Genomic DNA, 21242 nt, shown 5'->3' with positions numbered 1-21242 from the left:
GCTGCTTGGAAATAAAGGGAGCTCTGGGTGGGAGGGCTCCTGGAAAAATTAATGTTCAAAGGGTGGCCCCACTGCAGTGCCACTCATTTCCCCACCTTCCTTGTGTAAGCATGAGGAATTTTCGTATCATTTTTAATTTTCTGCCCTCCTCAATCAGCCTCTCACCGTCCCAAGGGAAAAAATATGAGGAGGTGCCGTTGTGGGTCTGATTTATTCCCAGCGTTTGGGATTCAGGTTCCTGCTCAGGTGGTGGAACACCACCCTGGGGAGATAAAAGTCCCTCATTTCTGGCCATTTCCAAGGAAATTTGTGGCATTTCAGGCTGGGGATGTGCCTTGTCACCATTCTGGGTCCTGTTCCATGGACTTTGAAAGCAGAAACACCGCCCAGACAGTGCTCTGAAATCCCAGGGGGATTTATTATGGTCTGCCTGTCCTTTGGCACTGGCCTGAACCTCCTTGGTGCTCTCCAAACACAAACATTTTACGCTCAGAGGATCTTTTTTATAGGAGAGGCTCTGCTGAAGCTTTGCTCTTCCCAGGATTTCTGCGTGAGAAGAACTGGAGGCACTCGGGGAGCCCAGATTTGGGGCTGTGGGTGATGATTTTTGTCTCCCAGAGGGAATTTCATCCACTCCAGGTGGGCACTTGGGGCTGGAAAAGGCCCACGGAACTGCAGCCCTGCCCAGGATGCCATGCAAGGTCTGTGGCAATAAACTCAGAGTGGGTTATTATCAGAAACAAAGATATTTCTATTTTTTGAGGGCCAGAGGAGAAGGCCACAAAAGCAAATTGCTGAATTTTCAGGCTGGGTAAAATGATGGAACTTTTACCCTTGAATAATGGTGGTTTAATTGACTGGGCTAAATGATTGATGGTTGGTGAGCCCTGAGTTGGAATTAGCAGGGCTCTGTGTTCAGGGGGGCACTGCCCTTTTAATTTCCTGTCAGATATTTAAATCCTTCACCTCCCCCTCCATGAGGAGCTCCCCAGTGAAAGAGTTAAACCTGTCTGGTGGGACACTGCAACTGGAGAAATGTACCCTTTATCAAGAGAACCAGATGAGACAAGTTCATTTAAAAAGCCTGGTTTGTCATTGTTTATCTCATTTTCGGGGTTGACACACAAAATTAGGCTGCCTGACACTCACTGGGGGCCAGCCCTGGCCCTGTCCTGCCTGACCTTTCCAGCTCCCAGCTCTTCCAGCAGCCACTTCCCATTCCCTGCAGGATTCCCAGTGCATCCCACTGGGCCAGGGCAAGGCACACCAGTACCAGGCCAGCAAGAAAAACCAGTTTGGTGCTGGATTTTCAACCTCTTTCCCTTCTGGTTGTGCTAAGTTCCAAATATTTTTAGGCCTAATATTTAAAAATTGGGTAGGAGGAGGTTACCAGTACCAGACCAGCAAGAAAAACCAATTTAATGATGGATTTTCAACCTCTTTCCTGCTGTCTGTGCTGTTTCCAGGTATTTTTAAGGCTGAATATTTAAAAATTGTTTAGGAGGAAGTTATTGCTCACCAGTATCAAGCCAGGAAGAAAAACCAGTTTGGTGCTGGATTTACAACCTCTTTTCGTTCTGGCTCTGCTGTTTCCAGGTATTTTTAAGGCTGAATATTTAAAAATTGGGTAGGAGGAGGTTATTGTTTTGTTGTGAACCTGTGTGGGAGCCCGAGGAAATCTGAAATACACAAGGATGGGATGATGAGTCCCCAAAAATAAAGCTGTGCAGGGTAGGGATAACCTCACCAGGCCAGCGAGGAGCTGATCCCTGCAACAGAAAATGCATTTCAAGCTTGCACACATTTACCTTTTCTCAGTCTTCCCTTGCAGTAAATCCCTGTGGGAATATTTAAGCCCAGTTTGGGTGAGAACATATTGCTCACTCCTGAAGTCAGGGCTGCTTGTGTCGGTGGTTGAGGATTTATTGACGGTGTCCAAACTGCTGGGGCTGATGTTGTGTCCTCCCTGAGGTGCCAGCTCTGTTCCTGCTGCATTTCTCCTTTGCTGGTTTGGATTTTGATTTTTGGGGGATTTTTTTTCCCCTTATTCTTCACCTCCCTGCCCCTTTTTCCTCTTTTCCAGAGGAATCTCCAGTTTCAGGCGCTGCTTTGGGAGGTCTCTGTGCTCTGGGGAATTTTTGCAATGCTCAGGATGCCTGAAAAGGAGGAAATGTGGGATTGGCTGCTGAATAATGACAGAATTACAGAGGGCAGGGATGAGTTTATGAAAAGATTTCATAAGAGAGAGGAAACCACCGCAGTGCTGGAGACCTTGGAGGAAAACCTCAACAATTCCCTGAGATATTTTTGGGTGCTGAGCCAAGTGCAATTCCCTCTTGTGAAAATCTTTGGATTTTCACCCCAAATCTTGCTGCAAACAGGCCGGGTTTGATGCAGTCCTGCACCATCCCCAGCTCTGTGGGTCCTTTGGTTTTGTTTTTATTGCAGGTGCTGCTGAGTGAGGGCAGGTGTTAAAAGCAGCAAAGTGGATTTGGAGGCAGATTTTGGCACATCCTTGAGCACTGGACATCTTTGGGTCACTTGTGTCCTTCTTGGTTTTTGGTTCCTGACCTGAAAATGCTGCAACCAAGATTTACAAAGATGGATCCTACTGAGTTCTGGTGGAAATCTCTGTTCTTCCCAATTTATAAACAAACAACTGAGAAAAAAACACCAGATTCTGAAAAACAGCTTCTAGTAAAAACAGGATTTGTCCAGTGAGACAAATCCTCACTGGAGCAGGACTCTAGAAACGTGGGAAATCCAAAGAGTAATTTCAAATTAAACTTATTCCTAGTGAGAAAAGAGTGGAAACCTCCAGGTTTTGGTGGAATATCCTTAGAAAACAAAGCAGTGTGCAGAGCTGAGGTTTCACAGCTGAAATTTCATTTGGAGCAGCTGAAATGCAGAAATATTTGGGTGTGAGGTGGTTTTGGCTGCAGGGGTCTCTCCATCCTAAAGGAGAGGAGAGTGGCTGGAACATTTGGAAATTGATATTGAAAATTGATATTTTTCCTTGTCCCTGTCTGTGCCTCCTGCTTGATCTCTCCTGCTTCTCTCTGCTGTCCTTGGCTTGTTTTGTTGAAGAGGTGAAACTGCTGCTTCTGGGCTGTGCTGGAGATAAAAGAATTTCATTTATTTCTGCACTTTTCCACCCAAAACCACCCCGGTGCTGGGCAGAACACCTCATGCCATCACTCCCTGCCTTGTCCAGCTCCTCTCCAGCTCTCCTGGAAGGTCAGTGCCCGTGGAGGATGCACAGGGCCCTGTTACAGACAGGAATTTTGGGATATCACACACATTTCCAAGCACAGGAGCAGATTCACAGGGGTTTTTTTTTTCAGGAAGTGATATCATTTTACCCCAAACACCATCCAGCAACTGCTCAGCTGTCTTGGAAAGGAGCTGGCTCAAAAACACAGCGATCAAAGGGAATATCAACCAAAAATAAATAAAAAAAGAGCATTTCCAAAGAGCCTGGGCCGCCTCCTGCTCGGGATGTAACGCGGATCCGGGAGGAAATCCAGGTTGGAATTGGGCTGGAACTACGGGATGCTCCAGCAGAGATTTTCTTTTCCCCCCAGAAGGGTTTAGCTGAGCCTGCCTGTGGGAAATGGAAAAATAGAAACTTCCACAAGTGCTGAAGGGTTCAATCTGCAGCCTTGGAAAGAGCTTGGGTCAATGCAATGATAAAAATACACAAACATCAAGTAGAAAAATGACAAACTTGTGTTCCTGTAGTTGTAAGTAGGAATGTGCCCTGAGTAAGTATGAAATTATATTAGGTAAAATGGTTTGAAATTATGTTAGGTAAAATGGTGTGAGGTTTGAGCTGTAATAATGTGATTTATAGAGTATATAGGATTTATTTTAGGGTAGGCTGAGGATCTGGAAGCTGTAACAGAAATGTGTGTGGGTACATGGCATGTCAGCTCACTGGCTCAAAGACAGACAAAGTGCAGCAAAATTAAACAAAGGTGATGGGTTTAAGGATTATTAATTATATATTAATTATTAATATATTATATAGAATGTATGAAGTTTTGTGTCAACTGTTTGTTGGACCAGAATGTTGCTGTGTGAGGAGGAAACCCCTGGCTGTGCCTGACTTGTTACTCCTCTCACCTTGGTGATTGAGATCTTAACCTGAGCAATAAATCCCTTTAAATAGTTGATGAATCACCTGCCATGTCCCCTCCCTGGTTTTCCCTCTGTCCCCTCTGCAGGGCCACCCCTTCGTGGTGCAGTACAACGATGGCAATGCCGAGGTTGTGTCCATGTGGGTGTGCAGGATGCTGGAGGAGCGGCGATCCCAGGGACCGCAGTGAGCTCTGCAGCATCCCAGGAGCTCCTCCCCGACCTGGATCATCACCACCCTTGGACTCTGACTTTATCCAGATCGTATTTTACTCCATTTCCTAGAAGCATCGACAAAACCAGGATTATTTGTTGGCTGCCTTTTCCTCACCGCCGCATTAAGGGGTTTTCTTGATTGTTTCTTCTGTTGCTGAGCAGTTTCCAGGTTATCTCCAGTTATACTGTACACAGCCTTAAAGCAAGTATTTTATATCTCTATTTTTGGGTTACTGAATCTTCTGTTTCCTGATTCCAGAGTATTTTTTAACTGTCTGAGTGTCCAGAGGATTTCCTGAGGAGTTGGTGGCTGTCTCTGAGTGCAGGCAGCCACAAAAATACTGGCTTTAAGTGTGAAACAAAAGCAAACAGACCAAAAAATAGAAGAGAAATATCTGGGCTTGCCCACGCTGTGAGGAGGTGTGAGGGGTGCCAGGTGGGTCAGCACCACACCAGTAAAGGACTGGGAATGCTCCTCTGTGCTCCCAGTGCCAGCTGCTGGGATCGGGATCCATCCCAAACCCTCGGGGCCAAACGTGAGGAGCATCCGTGGCCGGGCTCTGCAGATCCTGATCCTGAATCGGGGCTTGAAAGGGGAGGGGAAACAGGACAGGGCTCTGCTCTGCAGCCTGGGAATGTTCCCCTGGAGAAGGGAAGGACCCAGGGAGAGCTGGGAATGTTCCCCTGGAGAAGGGAAGGATCCAGGGAGAGCTGGGAATGTTCCCCTGGAGAAGGGAAGGACCCAGGGAGAGCTGGGAATGTTCCCCTGGAGAAGGGAAGGATCCAGGGAGAGCTGGGAATGTTCCCCTGGAGAAGGGAAGGATCCAGGGAGAGCTGGGAATGTTCCCCTGGAGAAGGGAAGGATCCAGGGAGAGCTCAGAGCCCCTTGCAGGCCTGAAGGGGCTCCAGGAGAGCTGGAGAGGGATTTGGGATAAGGGATGGAGGGACAGGACACAGGGAATGGCTCCCAGTGCCAGAGGGATAAATGGGATTTTGGGAATAATCCTTCCCTGGGAGGGTGGGGAGCTCCTGGCACTGCTGGGTCAAGCACAGGCTCCAGGTTTTTGCTGTTCCAGGAAAAAAGGAATGACTGCAATGTCTCTGCTGGGCATTTCCACAACAGACCCGACAGATTGAATCAGTCCTTGGGTTAAAACTCTTATTGAAAGGAAAATAAAACCAAAAACACCACGGATGTGAGAGGCGGGTTTGGGGTGAGCGAGTCGGGTGGGAGGAGGTTGGGCTTTGTTTGCTTGTATTTGCATTAAAAATAAACTTTTGCTAAAAAAAATAAAAATAAATAAAATAAATAGAAGGACTCAGGTAGTTTATTTTCTACCCAATTCAGTGAAATATTCCTCCCGAACCACTGCAAATCCTAAACGTTAATTCTGGAAGCAGCCTGGAAAAGACTCGCTTTCCTTCCTTGGAGGGATCGTTTGTCTTCTTTTGAAGTGTAGAGGTTGCAGGCGTGAACTTAGAGACTAAACTTTGTCTTAATTGCTCTGATGTCACAACCTCGCTGGCAGAAAACAGCGCAATGAATGAGCCAACAGCCCCCGTTCCTCCAGGTCCTTCTGCTAAAGTGAGACAAATTCCCTCCCTGTGAGCCAGCCGGGGCATCGCCAGCGCTGCCATTTATTTAGCCCTAACAGTTTGCAGCAGCTTTCCCTGGATAAAAGGTCTCTCCCTCCCTCTTTCTCTCGGATTTAGTTTCAAACTCAGCAGCCCCCGGGTTTTTCCTGCTGTTTTCCTGCAGGTTGGGAGGGGAAGGCTCACCCTGCAAATCCCTGTGGGGTGGAGCTGGGGAAAACCTCCTGGCTGAAGTGGTGCCAGCTTTAGAATTCCATCGGTGACATCAATCCATGGATTGATTGATCTGCATTGGGATTTTGGATGGGATTTTGGGGCTCTGTCGCCTTTCCCCTCCCAAATCCTTGGGGCTCGTCTGCCCCGCTCGCGGCGGAGTTTGGGGGGAATGGGGCTGGATGAGAGAGCAGAGAAGGGAAATTTGGGATTACCCGGAGTCTCTCAGCCTTGTTGGCGTTCCCGGCTGAGCAGCAGAGGGGTTGGACCTTCCCCAGGCACCCCCTCCTGCTCGGTTATGGGCTCTGGGGCTGCCCTGTCCCCCCAGGGACCCCAATTCCTGCCACCACCCTCGGCACCGCGGACAAGGGGCAGGACAAGGCCGGGATTGATCTCCTCTGGCTGCCCCCTCCCACATCCAGAAGGTTCTAACCCAGCCCAGGAACTCTTCCTGCACTGGGGAACCTGCACATTGGGAACCTCCCAGTCCGTGTCTGTGGGACCCAGTGCAGGAACCCCCAAAGCCTCCCGGAGGGACCCCCGGGATTCAGCACCCCCGGGCTGCTCTGGGGCTCAGCAAATCCTCAAAAATGACTTTGGAAGCGGCCAGGACGTGAAACATGCCCCACAATAATGGAACAATCCTCTTCCCAGAATTTCCAGGGATGGGAATGAAGGCCAGGGAGATTTTCCTGGGAGCGCTGGGTGCTGCTCTCCCCGCAGGCAGGAGCTGCCCCCGACCCGGGGCTGCCTGGGGATGGTTTTTTCCCCCCTCTCTCCTCTATTCCTGCTGCAATATTTTGAATTTGAATTTGAATGGTGGCATTTCTGGTCGGGAAAGGTCGCAGGACATGCAGCAGAGTCCCTGCTCAGGGGATGGCATCAGGGGTGTGCAATGAGCACAGCAGAAGATCCCAGGGGTGCGGAGTGACCCCCCCAACCCCACTGCCCATCCCGGCAGCTCTTTTGGGGCTCCCCCAGCAGCCCCACGCCAGTGTCACCCCTCTGTGTAACCCCAGCGCTGATGATTCCCATGGGAGTGTGGGAAAAACGGGATATGTCCCGTTCTGGGCCAAAACTTCCAGTATTTCCCTCATTTCCCATTGCCAGGCGAGAAGAGCCCGTGGGAGTTCGCCTTTAAATCAGCCCAGAATTAGAAAATATTTTGTTTCTCGCATCCCGTGGCCGAACCCAGCCCGCTGTCAGCGTTCCAAAGGCAAAGCGTCCGTCTTTGTTTTCCAAAGAAGAGCCTGGAAAGCCGGGAGGGGAGGCGGGACTGCCTTTACCTGTGGCTGTCCCTCGGCAATGCCATCGCGTTAATAACCGAGCAATCAGCAGAAACAGCTCCTGGCAGCTCCATCTGATCCCTCGGACACCCGAGAGCCGGAGGATTGGAGCTGGGAGTGGCGGGTGTTGTTTCCCTGCCTCCCGGAGCCGCAGGGAAAGTTCACCTGGAGGCATCCATAGGGAAAGGATGGAGCGCGGGAGTGCGCGGGCAAAACTTGGGAATTTGGGGTTTTGCTGGGAAAAACCAAGCTGGTGCAGGGAGCCAAAGGCGCTGGTGGAGAGCGAGAGCTGCGGGAGGAGCGGCTGGGCGGGGGCAGAGGGGTGAGGAGGGGGCGATGCCACCGCAGCGGGCGCTGGTCCTGAGGCTCCCCCTGCTCCCAGCGCTGCCCCGGGCGGGACAAATCCCCCGGGAGCCGCTCCTGGGAACCCCCGGGAGCCGCTCCTGGGCTGGGGAGGGACACAAGGGAGCAGGGACTGTCCCAGGTGAGGCTCCGCTCTGCGGGGACCGCACACAAAACCCCTTCGGCCTCTTTGGGCAGGAAAGGGGAGCAGCAAATCCCATCCCCGGGATGCTCGGACACATCTCCGTGCAGGGGAGCCGGACACAAACCCAGAGAGAAGCTCGGGGACACCCTCGGGGACCCAACACCCTGCAGCTCCCCGAGAGCCGAGCAGGATCCAGCTGCGGCTCCTCAGCCCCCAGGACAGGGGGTTTATGGTGGCTCTGCCCCGGGGAGGCCGGTGGGGAGCAGCCCGAGGTGGCAGCGATGTCCCCGCGGTGACAGCCAGGCCTGGGAGCGATGTCCCCGCGGTGACAGCCAGGCCTGGGGGGCACAGGGGCTCTCCAGGGAGCGGCTGGAGCTCGCTGAGGGATGGGAAATCCTGAGCTGTACCCGGGATTTTAGGAGAACTCATCTTCAGCATCACCCGGGGGGGGCTCAGAGCCACCAGAAATCTGCAGGGATCAGGGAGCCCGTCCCCTAAACTTTCTGGCCTTCTCCTGTTCCCGCAGCTCACCAGCCTGGACCGGGAAAAACCGAACGGGGAGAAAGAGAAATTTTAAAATCTCCAATTGTAGGATTTGGTCACACCGAATAAAAAAAAAAAAAAAAAAAAAAAAGGTTGTGCAAGCTGCTCTAGTGGAAGGTGTCCCTGCCCATGGAGGTGGGGTTGGAAGGAGAGGAGCTTTAAGGTCTCTCCTAACTCAAAGCAGCCACAGCGAGCCTGTGATCCTGAGCCTTTCCCGTCGGGAGAGCGCTGCGGCGAGGCTGCCGAGGAGCTGCGCTGAGCCGGGGCTGCGTTACCTTCAGCAGAGGCTCTGTCCATAAAGCACCCGTGTGCGCCCAGGACAGGATTTATGGATTGAGCCTTCCCGGTTCCTGGAGCGGCTGCTGCCTCCCGGCCGCCGCTGCGGCTGCTGCCGGCGCCGGGCCCGCGGTGCAAGTTCAAGGTTTGTCAGAGCCGGAGGAGGTGTTTAATGGCAAATGGATGTCTGGGGCTTTTATGGGCGGCAGGAGCAGGAAAACTTCCCCGCGGCCGAGGCAGAGCTGCCGGGCCCCCCCGCAGGTGAGTGCGGCTCCATCCCGGAGCGCGCCCGGCACGGCGCGGGCGGAGGGGATGGAATCGCAGCCCGAGCCTCGTCCCGCTCCGTCCCTGCCGAGGTGTTCGCGCTCACCCCATCAATAAAATCGTGTCCATCCATCCCGCACGCCGCGTTCCTCCTCAGCCGCTCCGGCCCGGGGAGATCGGCAAGATTTAGAGGCGCGGGGAGGGTTTGGGTGGCCGGAGGGGACAAGGGACAGCAGCTGCGGGGCTGGGACGCGAGGCTCGCTGGGGAGAGCCGGGGTTGTGTTGGGATGGAGGGCAGGGGGGGAGGACAGGGGGCTCCAGGGGTGGGAAAGGCGGGGGACACAGAAAAGGGGGTGCACAAAGAAGATGCGCCCAGCCCTGGGCTCCCCGGAGCGGCTCCCGCTGCTCCCCCCGGCCCGCGGGGTCAGCAGGAGGGTGCCCGGCCTGCAGAGAGCCGCCGCCCGCTCCCTTTGTCAATGTCCAGTAATTAAAATGTCACCGTTTAATTTTCAGGCCTCTCGGAGCAATCTTTTCCTAATAAAGAGCCTAATCGAAACGCTCCTTCCCCCGCCTCGGCGGGAAGGGCCGCGGAAGAGGCTGCGGAGGTTCAGAGCCGCCGCGGATCGATGGAGAGAAGCCCGGATTGATCGGCCTCTAAAATTAAATTTATTGGGGTCATGGTTTTATATGGTGCTGATACAACTGTTAAATGGGGAACATTCATTTCCAATAGGAGGCGTTTATTAAACTTCCACTGAATTAGACCGCCGTGATTTATGTGGCAATCTCGGCTCAGCCCTCCAGGAGCGCGGGGCCTTCCGCGCCCGCCACGCGTGATTATTTATTTATACACCCGTGACACGGCTCCCTAAGTTTTAACCTAAATTATCCAGCGGCTTCGTCTGCCAGCGGCACCGGCCCCGCTAACGGGGAAGGATGGGGGGTCCCGTCGGGGCGCAGCGCCCTCCCCGCCGGCCGCGGCCCCTCCGCGCCCCCCGGTCCCGGGGGGGTCCCCGGGGGGGTCCCCGGTTTGGGGGGGCGGCTGCGCCCGCAAACGGCCCGGCTCTCGCGTTCGGCGATCGTTGAGCGTTAATTAGAAATTCATTACAATTAAAAGCCGCGCGCACACGCCTTAATTACATCTGATTTTTAATTCCGAATCCGTGTTTACACAGTAAGCGAGACGTACCTCCTGATTATCCCCAATACTCTTTATACTGTACTAATTATGTAAATTAAACCTAATTAACTGACAAAAACTGCAGTCAATTCAACTGTTAAAAGATCCGGCGGTTGCGAGGAGCGGGGAGCGCGGCCGGGCCGGGGTCGGGCCCGGAGCCGCTCCCCAGCCCGGGGCTCCGCGCCGCCGTCGGGGCGAGCCGGGGGTCGCCTCCGCCTCTCCGGGCACCGGGCAAGGGCACGGCGGAGGGAACCGGGGCAGAGCCGCGTCCTCCCGGAGCCCGCCCCTCTCCTCCCGGGTCCCCCGGTACCGGCCCGGTCCCGGTGCCTCGCAGCCCGGCGTGGCCTCGGTGCCCAAAGCCGCGGGATCACCCGGAACGCGGGGCTGGAACCGGCTCGGGAGCGGCTCACCGCGCTCCTGCCTCCGTATGGCTCGAGGAGGGGGGCTGGGGAGGATAAATAATTAAAGGGCGAGGAATAATTACCGGCTCGGGTTGCGATCATTGCGGGAAGGCCGCTCCGCAAGGCCCGGCCGGCAGCACCGGCTCCGCGTCCCCCCCGACGGGGCGTCCCGGGGGGAGCGGCGGCCGCTGTCCCGCGTGGGAGCTCGGCCCGGCCGCCGAGGGCAAGGCCGGCTCCGCACCTGCGTTTCGCTCCGCGGCCGTTCCGCCGCATCCTCCGGTGCCGCCGGTGATGGCGGGGAAGGAAGGCGCGGGGGCACACACAAAAGTGATAGCTGGGGGCGATCCGCGCCGTTATTAACTTCTGTTTGATCGGCGTAATTGCGCCGATCGCGGCCGGACGCGATGATTAATTACAGTTTAATTAACGTGGCCGTGACGAGCGCCGCATGCGGGAACCCAACCCGGGCAGGGATGCGGCGGGAGGCCCCCGCCACGCCGGTACGACCGGCGGACACCGGAGCGCCGGCTCTCCTAAGCCGCTCCGCCGGTGCTGCCGGCCGGTGCTGCCGGTGTGGCGTCAGCCCCCGTGGGGAACGAAAACCACGAGCTCGCCCCCCTCTGCCCTCTCCTCCCGGCGATTTCGTTGCCGCTCGATGTTCCCCCGCTCGGCTCCGGTACCGCTCCCGCACCCGCGCCCCGCACCGGAGCGCGCATCCCGGCTGCGAGAGGGACGCGCGGTACCGGCGCATCCCCGATTTCGATGGGGTCCCTCCGCCGCTCCCCCCGGGCTCCTCTTTTCGTTACCGCCCGCTCCCCACGCAAACTTTCAACGAGCATCGCTCCCCCCGGGCCGGCGGCCCCGCGGGAGGCGGGCGCGGGGGGGGACACGGGGGTGCGGGGCTGATCCCCGCTCTTACCTCGGGCAGCCCGGGCGGGTCCCCGCTCGGTGGCGGCCCCCCACACCCTCCTCCCCCCCCCGCCTCCCCGCTCCCTCCCCGTTCCGCCGTGCCTTAAAGCCGCGCCGTGATTGACTGGAGCGCATCGGTGATTGACGGCGGCGGGGTCCCGGAGGCCGTTAATGTAAATATGCTGGTGCTAAGTGGGTGTGTCTTCCCGTTATTTTAGCTGTCACCGGATCAATGTGCAGCGTCTCCAAGTACGGATCCGGATCCTCCCTCGGTGGCGCGGCTGGTCACTCGCTCTTGTTGCATCTCGCCCGGGCGGACGCGGCGGCGGCGGGGCGGGCGGCGGCCCCGAGGCGTCGGTGAAGGGCGCGCCCGCTGCCCGCCCGCCCCGCAGCTTCGGCTGCCCCGGGAACCGGCTCGGCTGCGGACCGGGCCCCCCCGGCCGATGGCGGCCCCGGCTCCGGGCTGCGGCCCCTAGTCCCGAGCAGAGCCTGCACGTCCAGCCGGGCTCCGCGGCGCGGTGAGTGCGAGCGGGCGGCGGACGGAGGGGTGGGCACGGGGATGGGGGGGGTGAGGAAAGCGGGGCGCGTTTTCGGGAGTCTCTCCCCGTTATTTTGTGTAATTACCACGGAAGCGGCTTAAGCACCGGGAGCCCTCCCCGCTAAGCCAATTTGCCTGGCTCGCTGCTGCCCTTCTGCTACGTGCGGCGGGTGCTGCCCGCCCCGGCCCCTAATCCGCCCGCGCCTAATCGCCTGCCGGGGACGCCACAAAGGGGCTCCGGGCCACCGCGCCCGCCGCCCCGCTCCGCCCGCGGCCACCGAGAGCCAAGTTTGGGCCCGCCCGCTCCGGCCCGGGGCTCGGGTCCCCGGGACGCGCCGGCCGCATCCTCCGGAGCGTTTGCTTGGAGCCGCAAAGCGGCGCGGCACGGCCCGGCGAGCCGGCACAAAGGGAAGGGACGCGGCACCTCCCGGGGACTCGGCGAGGGAGGAAGCGGAGGTGGTGACCCCCCCCACACCCGGGATGTCCTTGTCCCGGGCTCCCGGGGCCGCTCAGCCGCGGGGCCGCGCCCGGCGGGCGGATGCGGCGGCGCTCGGTACCGGCGGCCGCGGAGCGGGGGATGCGCTCCGGCCCCGCCGGACCCCGCCGGTCGGGGAGGGTCCTGCGGCAGCGCCCGAGGGGCTCCGGGTCGGGGCCGGCAGCGCCGAGCGAGGAGCGGCCGGGCCGCCCAGCGGGGATCGGCCGGGCCGCCCAGCGGGGCCCCGGGAGCGGCGGGGCCGGGAGCGGCGGCGGAGCCCCGGGAGCGCCTCTAACCCAGCGCCTTTCCCCGATTTTGTTTTGCAGGGGCGTTTTGGGGGGGAATGGAGGCGATCGCCAGTCAGATGGGAAATGGGAGAGATGCAAGCTCCTCCCCAAATTCAAAGCAAGAGCTGCAGCCGTACCAGGGCTCCAATACCCTCAAGCCCAACCAAGTGGGTGAGACCTCCCTGTACGGCGTGCCCATCGTGTCCCTGGTCATCGACGGGCAGGAGCGGCTGTGCCTGGCGCAGATCTCCAACACGCTGCTCAAGAACTACAGCTACAATGAGATCCACAACCGCCGCGTGGCCCTGGGCATCACCTGCGTGCAGTGCACGCCGGTGCAGCTGGAGATCCTGCGGCGGGCCGGGGCCATGCCCATCTCCTCCCGCCGCTGCGGCATGATCACCAAGAGGGAGGCGGAGCGGCTCTGCAAGTCCTTCCTGGGCGAGCACAAGCCGCCCAAGCTGCCCGAGAACTTCGCCTTCGACGTGGTGCACGAGTGCGCCTGGGGCTCCCGGGGCAGCTTCATCCCGGCGCGCTACAACAGCTCCCGCGCCAAGTGCATCAAGTGCAGCTACTGCAGCATGTACTTCTCGCCCAACAAGTTCATCTTCCACTCCCACCGCACCCCGGACTCCAAGTACACCCAGCCCGACGCCGCCAACTTCAACTCCTGGCGCCGCCACCTCAAGCTCAGCGACAAGACGGCCACGGAGGAGCTGTCGCACGCCTGGGAGGATGTCAAGGCCATGTTCAACGGCGGCACCCGCAAGCGGACCTTCTCCCTGCAAGGGGCGGCCGCCGGCGGGCCCGGGGCCGGCTCCCCCGCCGCCAAGGCCGCCCTGCACCCGCCGCCGCCCGCCGGCCCCGAGCTGGCCCCGGCGCACAAGAGCCTCCGGTGCAGCGGGCAGGAGGCTGCGGGCGAGCGCGGAGCGCTGGGGCTGGCGGCGGCGCACGGCGGGGCCGCGGGAGCGCACGGCGCGGCGGGAGCGGTGCGCAGCTACCCGGTGATCCCGGTGCCCAGCAAGGGCTTCGGGATGCTGCAGAAGCTGCCGCCGCCGCTCTTCCCGCACCCCTACGGCTTCCCCGCCGCCGCCTTCGGACTGTGCCCCAAGAAGCAGGAGGAGGCGCTGGGCGGCGCGGGGGGCGGCGAGGCGGGCAAGGGCGGCGCGCTGCCCCCCGGCATGTTCTGGGGACCCCCGCACCCCCACCCGCACCAGCCGGCCCAGCCGCCGCACCAGCCCGGCGCCGCCAAGGACAGCGGCGTGTACCCCTCGTTCCCCGTGTTCTGGCCGGCCGCCGGCAGCCTGCCCGTGCCGCCCTACCCCGCGCAGAGCCCGGCCAAGGCGGCCGCTACCGCCGTGGTGGTGGCGGCGGCGGCAGCGGCGGCGGCGGCGGCGGCCGAGCCGGCGGGGCTGGCGGGGCGGCACGGGGAGCTGGAGGGCTCGGAGCCCTCGGGCAGCGGCCGGAGCAGCGCCACGCCCCAGGAGGGAGCGGGAGCCGAGGGCGAGCGCTGCCCCAGCGCCCTGTCGCGGGCGGCGGGCGAGGAGGAGCGCTCCGGGGACGAGGCGCTGCTCGCCCCGCTGCCGCTGCCCAGGAAGGGCAGCTACCTGTCCGCCTTCCGCCCGGTGGTGAAGGACGCCGAGAGCATCGCCAAGCTCTACGGCACCCGCGAGGCGTTCGGCGGCGCGGGGCCCCGCGGGCCCGGCTACCTCTCGCCGGACTTCCTCAGCGAGGGCAGCTCCAGCTACCGCTCGCTGTCCCCGGGCGGGGACACGGCCGAGGAGCCCGAGGTGGACGTGGAGTCCAACCGGTTCCCGGAGGACGAGGAGGAGGAAGCCGCCGCCGTGGCCGCCGTGGCCCCCGCCGAGGGCCGGGAGCCGCCGCCGCCGCGGCTGCTGGCCGGGCCCGAGGAGCCTCCGCCGCCCGCCGGGGCCGAGGGGCCCGAGGAGAAGCCGGGAGAGGCGGGAGCGCAGGAGGGCGGCCCGGGCACCGAGGGCAGCCCCGAGCGCAGCGGCAGCAGCGGCGCCTACGAGGTGCGGGGCCGGGGGAGCGGGGATCTGCCCTCGGGGGTCCCCGCGGGACCGGGATCTGCCCTCGGGGGTCCCAGCGGGGCTCCTGACTCGCTCTTTTGTAGGTGTTCGCGCCGGAGAGGGGCGAGCACCTGCAGCCGCTGAAGCCCGCAGCCTCCCTGGGAGCCCCCGCCGCCTTCCTCTGCACCCCCGAGGCGAAGGGTAACGCGGGCCGGGGGGAACCCCAAGGGCCGCTTTCGTTTTGGGGGGGATTTTCGGGAGAAAAGCGGAACAAACGGGATCTGCGGGAGGGAACGGGCCCCCTCCGGGCCCGGGGATGCCGCCGGGGCCGCGGCCGGTGCGGCGGGGATGGGCCAAGCTCCTGCCCACAAGCTACTTTCCAACGGCAAAGCGATTAGGATGTCCGCTAAGAAGGTTTTAACGAGGGCTTTGTCCGTAATTATGTAATTAAGGATATATCAGGACCATACTTTCATTGCTTATGGTTGAAAATCCGTTTATTAACTTTTAAGAGCAAGATAAAGAAGACAATCACTCCGCGGCAGAGGATTTAGAGAGCAGAAAATCCTATCAGGACCAAAGGAATGTCTCTCATGCCAGCCCTGTAAATACCGACAGAGGTAAGCACCGCTCCGCGGGGCGATGCGCGGCCCCTCCGCGGGTCCCCCGGGGGGGCTGACGGAGCTTTGCCCCCTCCCGCAGGCGAGGAAGGGCTCGCCATGGATGTCACCGGGACGCAGCTGCTGGAAAAGGACATCGAGAACTTGGCCCGAGGTGAGGCAGGAGCGATGCTCGGGGTGCGGGGCGGGGGTCGCGGCACCCCCCGGCCTCTCCCCGCCGCTCGAGGTATTTGTGTTTTGTGCAGGAGTGATTAACTCCTGTGATTAATGTAACCTAATGCGATTAGCGCCGCGCCGAGCCGCCTCCAGATGGAAAAGTGCGGGCTCCCCTCAACCCCGCCGTGTATTTTTAAACAGATGAGTTACAAAAACTGGTCCTGGAGCAAATGGAGCTGAGGAAAAAACTGGAGAGGGACTTCCAGAGCCTGAAAGGTAGCGGTGCCCCATCCCCTGCGCCCGGCCGGGGGCGGCTCCCGCAGCGGGCGCGGTGCTGACCCCCGGCCCCACAGATAACTTCCAGGACCAGATGAAACGGGAGCTGGCGTACCGGGAAGAGATGGTGCAGCAGTTACAGATCGTCCGAGGTAAGGCCGAGCCCATTGGTACTTTTAGTTGTTTTTTATTTTATTTATTTTCTTTTTGAAAATTTTAATTTTATTTATTTATGGGGGTTTTTATTGTCTGTTTGTTTGTTCGAGTGAGGGGTTTTTCTGTTTATATTTTGGTTTTTAAGGGTGTTTTTTGTTCGCTTGCTTTGGGGTTCTTTGTTTGGTTGGTCGGGTTTTTTTTTGTTTTGGTGGTTTTGGTTTGTTGGAGTTTTTTGGGGTTTTTTTGATTTTTTTTGTATTTTTTGGGGTTTCTTTTGGTATTTTTGGGGTTTTTTTTGTATTTTTGGTGTGTTTTTTGTTTTTGTTTTTGTTTTTTTTTTTTTGTTTCATTCTGTACCGTTTCTCGCCCTCCAATTCCTCTCTCGATTTCGAGCTGCCCCTCAAAAAGCTGCGAGGCGCCGTTCACTCGGCTGCCAACTCACCTTCCCTCTCGCTAAATGAAAACCTCCCGGCCTTAAAACGCCTTCCGTGGGCAGCCGGGAGAGCCGTGCCCGTGTCCCCCCCGTCCCCCGCGGGTGCCCCCGGGGCGGGCTCGGCCCCTCGGGGGGAGCCTGAGCCCCGCTCCCCATCCCAGACACGCTGTGCAACGAGCTGGACCAGGAGAGGAAAGCGCGCTACGCCATCCAGCAGAAATTAAAAGGTACCGGGGGAGGGGGGCACGGAGGTGTCACAGGGGCCCTCCCCGGCCCGGGGGGGCTCCGGGGGAGGTGACAGCTCGGTCCCTTGCAGAGGCTCACGACGCGCTGCACCACTTCTCCTGCAAGATGCTGACCCCGCGGCACTGCACCGGGAACTGCTCCTTCAAGCCGCCGCTGCTGCCCCAGTGAGCGCCCCCCGGGCCCCGCACCCCCGAAGCCATGCGGGCAGAGCCCACACAAGCCATTCCCACGAGGAGACACTTGTACATAGAGGATTCGGAGCCCGGCTTTGCTCGGACTGGCGATAGGGCGGGGGGCGGCCCCGGCTGGGGGGAGCCGGGTCCCCCCCGTTCCGCCTCCCCCCTCCCTCCCCGTGTGTCCGCTTCTTCCACCCTCGTCCAGACTGGAAACAAAAGTGGCTATGTGCAATGGATATAAATGTACTGTGATTCTCTTGGTACAGTATTTGTCGGATTTTTATTTATTTATGATGTATATTTATCATCTCCCCCTCCCCTCCTCTCCCTCCCTCCTTCCTTCCTTCCTTTTCCCGGTATCCCGGTAAATTCTGGATGTAACGGCACTTTAACGGGCGGCCCGCGGCTCCCGAGGCACAACAACGCTCGCCCGCTCTGGGGACAGCCCCCTCTGTACGTGATTTTGGTTCTTTAATAAAAACACACTGGAAGAAGCCGCCTGGTGCGTGGGGCTGGCTCGGGGGTCCCCGGCCGGGCAGGCGGCGGGAGGGGCTCGCACGGTACCGGGGATGGGCCGGGGGTGCCGCCCGCTCCTCCCCGCCGCCGGAGCTCATTAATGCCCATTTATATGCTCGTTTCACACATGAAGGTTTGGCGTTAATGAGCTCGGAGCGCGCACCCATTAACCCGAAATACCCGGGTTTAGCCCAGAATTAACCCGGCACGGCAGCGGGGGGGGGGTCAGGCGGCACCGGGGGAGCTCCGGGACCGGCACCGAGGATGCACCGAGCCCCGCGGCACCAGAACCGGCACCGGCACCGGGGGAAGGGCAGCGGGGCCCGGGAGCAGCCGGGGAGGGCTGCGAGGCTCGGGGGGGCAGCGGAGGCGCCCCGGGGGCTGCGCGCTGCCCACGGCGGGGTCGCTGCGGGGAGAGCCGGCCCCGGGAGCTCCGCGGAGAAGGAGATGCTGTTAATTAGCTCCTGAGCTCATTAGGCCGTTCCGCGGCCTGGGCCGCCACCGCGTGGGCGCAGCCGGAGATGCAGCAGCTTCCCTAATCCCGAGCTCGGGATCAGCTGAGCGGGAGCGGAATCCCCCCCCGCACCCCCCGAGGGCGAGGAGGGTCTCCCCGGGCAGGGCACGGCTGGGATGGAGGCTCAAAACCCTTCGGGGAGGAAGCCCAGATGAGTTTTCTGGATTTTTTTTGTTTGTCTGGGTCTCAGAGAAAGTTCTCAAGGCTTCTTTTCCCCATCCCTGGGATGCCCAAGGCCAGGTCGGACCGGCTTTGGAGCAAGCTGGGACAGCGGGAGGTTCCCTGCTCATGGCAGGGGTGAACGAGATGAGCTTTAAGGTGTGTCCCGAACCATTCTGGGATCCTGGGCTCCTTCTTTGGCCGCAGCGGGACATCCAGGACCCGAGCGGGGTGCGGGCACCGCGGGGCAGGGGGGACACGGAGCGGCTCCGAGACCCCGCCGGGTGAATTAAGGCTCTGAGCCAGGCTGAGGGAACAAAACATTCGGACAATTTTGGAGTTTGTGGGGAGGCAGCTGAACCTTTCCACCTTTCCCTTTGCGTTTTGCACCTCTCGGGGTTTTGGGAGCGGCGCTGGGTGACCCCCCCCAGAGCTGGGGGTCTCCAGCCCGTAATTTCACGCTGTGCCCACCTGCCCCAGCGGTGCCTCCCAACACGGGCACAGAAATGAGCCATTAGGTTGTATTAATATTTCCCCACTACTTAGCGCTCATTAAAATGTGCTTTGCAGAATTTAATATGCGACTTGAAATGACACAACGTATTAAGTGCTTAATATACTAGAAATTATGAAACTATTACAGTCTAAGTAATATGAAATAATTAAGAGTGAATTAAACTTCACCGGCAGAATGAGGGAAAAGCTTCAAATTCTTTATTCTTTTGTTGTTGCTGTTGTTTAGTCTCAAAATAGTTGAATGCGGTAATAACCCCCGAAAATAAACAACCAGAGTCAGGATTTTTAAATAATTAAAGCGGGAAGGAGCCTGGAGCGCCCGCGTTTGTGCTGAATTTGGAATTGGGGGAAGCAGAAGGTCTGCTGGCTGCAGCTGATGGAGTTGTTCTTTCAGGCCAGTGGCACCAGACCCGCAGCTTTGTCCCCATATGCTGCTCCCCCCTCGCTCCGCTGCCGCCGCCCGGCCCGGGCTGGAGCCCCCCCCGCGCAGCATCTCCCACCTCGGGCTCTGCACAGACCCCCCCAAACCCCAGCAGAGGATTTCCCCCCTTGGGAAGCGCTCGGAGCCGTCAGGAGGGCGCTGGGGGTGAATTCCAGGGGTTTTTCCTGGCTGGAGGGAGTTCCCTGGGCTGTGGGAGGGTTTGGGGCGGGGGTGCCCTGGGGAGGCTCCTCGGCAGCGGTGCCAGCTTTAGGCAGGGGGTGGGAATGGATGGGAACTGGAATTGGAACTGGAACTGGAATTGGAACCGGAATTGGAACTGGAACTGGAACTGGAATTGGAACTGGAATTGGAACTGGAATTGGAACTGGAATTGGAACTGGAATTGGAATTGGAACTGGAATTGGAACTGGAATTGGAACTGGAATTGGAATTGGAACTGGAATTGGAACTGGAATTGGAACTGGAATTGGAATTAGAACTGGAATTGGAACTGGAATTGGAGTGTGCCACTGGGCAGGGAGCGTGTCCCAAAGCTCTGCTGTTCCCCGCCTAGATGAGTTTTAGGCGGGACCCTGGGAAGGAATTGTTCCCTGGGAGGGAATTCCCAGAGAAGCCGTGGCTGCCCTGGATCTCTGGGGATCCCGGAGCGCCCTGGGCGGGCCGCAGGTGTCCCTGCCGTGGCAGGGGTGGCACTGAGGGCATTTCAGCCCCTTCCCAGCCAATCCTCCATTCCAGCGAGGCGCCGGGAGGTGGCGGCCGCAGCTCCGCTGTGCCCAGCGCTGCTCTCCGGAGTGTCCGCGTTCCAGCGGAGAATTGTGCTCCTTCCTTGGGAAGTGGCCGGAGCGCCCCTCGGGAATGCCAGGCTGAGCCGGGCGGGGAGCAGCGGCAGCTCCCGGGGCAGGACGCGATGTTTGCCCTCCCCGAGGTCCCTGTCCCTTCTCGGGGCTCTCGGAACGCTGCCAGCAGCGCCCGGTGCCATCAGCAGCGCAGGGAAGGATGAGCTCCATCTGCTCTCCATCCAAGCTCCCTCCAAGCTCCATCTGAGCTCCATTGGAGCTCCATCCCAGCTCCATCCCAGCTCCATCTGAGCTCCATTGGAGCTCCATCCCAACTCCATCCCAGCTCCATCCCAGCTCCATCCCAGCTCCATCCCAGCTCCATCCCAGCTCCATCCCAGCTCCATCCCAGCTCCATCCCAGCTCCATCCAAGCTCCCTCCAGCTCCACTGGAGCTCCATTCGAGCTCCATCCCAGCTCCATCCAAGCTCCCTCCAGCTCCACTGGAGCTCCATTCGAGCTCCATCCCAGCTCCATCCAAGCTCCCTCCGAGCTCCATCTGAGCTCCATCTGAGCTCCATCCGCTCTCCATCCAAGCTCCATCCCGGCTCCATCCGAGCTCCATCCCAGCTCCCTCCGACCTCCATCCCAGCTCCATCCTCTGCCCCCACCTTCCCTTTGTGCCTGGTCACTTTTCCTGCTCCTTCCCTTCTCCAGCCCCAGCTCTGTCCACCAGGATCCTGCGGGAGCTGTGCCAAAGCCCGCCTGAAGCCAAGGTAAATAAAGGTGAATAAAGCCCGGCTGTTCCCTTTCCTCCCGAGCTGTGCCCGGGGGAGCTGCTCCAGCCCTTCCCAGTCACCATCATTCCATGATTCCTTGGGAATAATTCCAGCAGAATTTGCTCCATCCCCTTCCCGGGGTGTCCTGGGGATCCTCCTGCTCTCCCAGCTCTGCTGTGACCCTTTGCAGATGATCCCAGAGGGATGCTGGCAGATTCCCAGGATTCTGCCCACCATGGATGTGTTTGTCCAGGAGCGCCTGGAACATTTGGTTGTGACCAAAATGAGCCACGAGCTGTTGGCTGCCTGCAAATCCCAAAAAAAAGATCTTTTTAGGGGAAAATCCCAGCAGTTCCAGGACCAGGTGATGTTTAGTCCTTGCCTGGCTGGAGGTTAATCCTGGGTTTAAATGGGTGTCCCAAATTCCAGCCTTATCTCCATTTTTTTGGGAAACTCGTTTAATTTGTCTGGCTGGTGTCCTTTGGGTTGAAATCCAGAATTTTAGGGGCAAGTGTGAACACAAACAGGGGCGTCCAGGTGGGAGGAGATGTGGGTTGGAATAACTGATGGAATTTTGGGTGCTAACACCACTTTTTGTGTTTTGTGTTTTGTGAGGAGGGAGTGCGCGGGGCAGCTCTGCCT

The 21242-nt window shown here is 59.2% G+C and overlaps 2 protein-coding genes and 1 long non-coding RNA gene across 6 annotated transcripts in view; all 3 read left to right on the top strand.

Moving 5' to 3' along the window:
• Positions 1-4575, top strand: part of MAP2K5 (mitogen-activated protein kinase kinase 5) — a 126793-nt gene extending 122218 nt beyond the window's left edge. For all 3 annotated transcript variants that reach the window (XM_086849624.1, XM_086849623.1, XM_086849628.1), the window contains one exon: positions 4227-4575. In XM_086849624.1, the coding sequence (XP_086705750.1) occupies positions 4227-4328 (102 nt within the window). In that variant the 3' untranslated portion in view covers positions 4329-4575. The remainder of the gene's footprint in view (positions 1-4226) is intronic.
• Positions 4576-8672: 4097 nt separating this feature from the next.
• Positions 8673-9779, top strand: LOC111933823 (uncharacterized). The gene is made up of 2 exons (XR_002866898.1): positions 8673-8896; positions 9529-9779. It is a non-coding gene; the product is annotated as an uncharacterized LOC111933823 (long non-coding RNA).
• A 1887-nt stretch (positions 9780-11666) lies between these two features.
• On the top strand, positions 11667-17392 carry SKOR1 (SKI family transcriptional corepressor 1). Of its 2 annotated transcripts, none has more exons than XM_086848710.1 (9): positions 11667-12023; positions 12845-14838; positions 14940-15036; positions 15348-15455; positions 15538-15609; positions 15813-15887; positions 15965-16039; positions 16638-16703; positions 16828-17392. In XM_086848710.1, exons 2-9 carry the CDS (start codon positions 12862-12864, stop codon positions 17007-17009), a joined length of 2652 nt encoding a protein of 883 aa, XP_086704836.1. In that variant the 5' UTR covers positions 11667-12023; positions 12845-12861; the 3' UTR covers positions 17010-17392. The 2 variants fall into 2 exon arrangements, with proteins under 2 accessions (XP_086704836.1, XP_086704837.1); XM_086848711.1 differs by having other exon boundaries at positions 16793-17392.
• Positions 17393-21242: the final 3850 nt, after the last annotated feature.

Source organism: Cyanistes caeruleus, chromosome 13 (genome assembly GCF_971803275.1).
Source record: "Cyanistes caeruleus chromosome 13, bCyaCae1.hap1.1, whole genome shotgun sequence".
Classification (NCBI taxonomy): Eukaryota; Metazoa; Chordata; class Aves; order Passeriformes; family Paridae; genus Cyanistes; species Cyanistes caeruleus.
This window is presented reverse-complemented; position numbering and strand designations above follow the sequence as displayed.

Excerpts from the sequence above, each read along its gene's own strand:
- SKOR1 (XM_086848710.1), top strand. The coding sequence starts at position 12,862 with ATGGAGGCGATCGCCAGTCAGATGGGAAATGGGAGAGATGCAAGCTCC. Across the intron at positions 15,888-15,964 it reads GGACTTCCAGAGCCTGAAAG|ATAACTTCCAGGACCAGATG; the intron begins GTAGCGGTGCCC and ends CCGGCCCCACAG. Across the intron at positions 16,704-16,827 it reads CATCCAGCAGAAATTAAAAG|ATGCTGACCCCGCGGCACTG; the intron begins GTACCGGGGGAG and ends TTCTCCTGCAAG.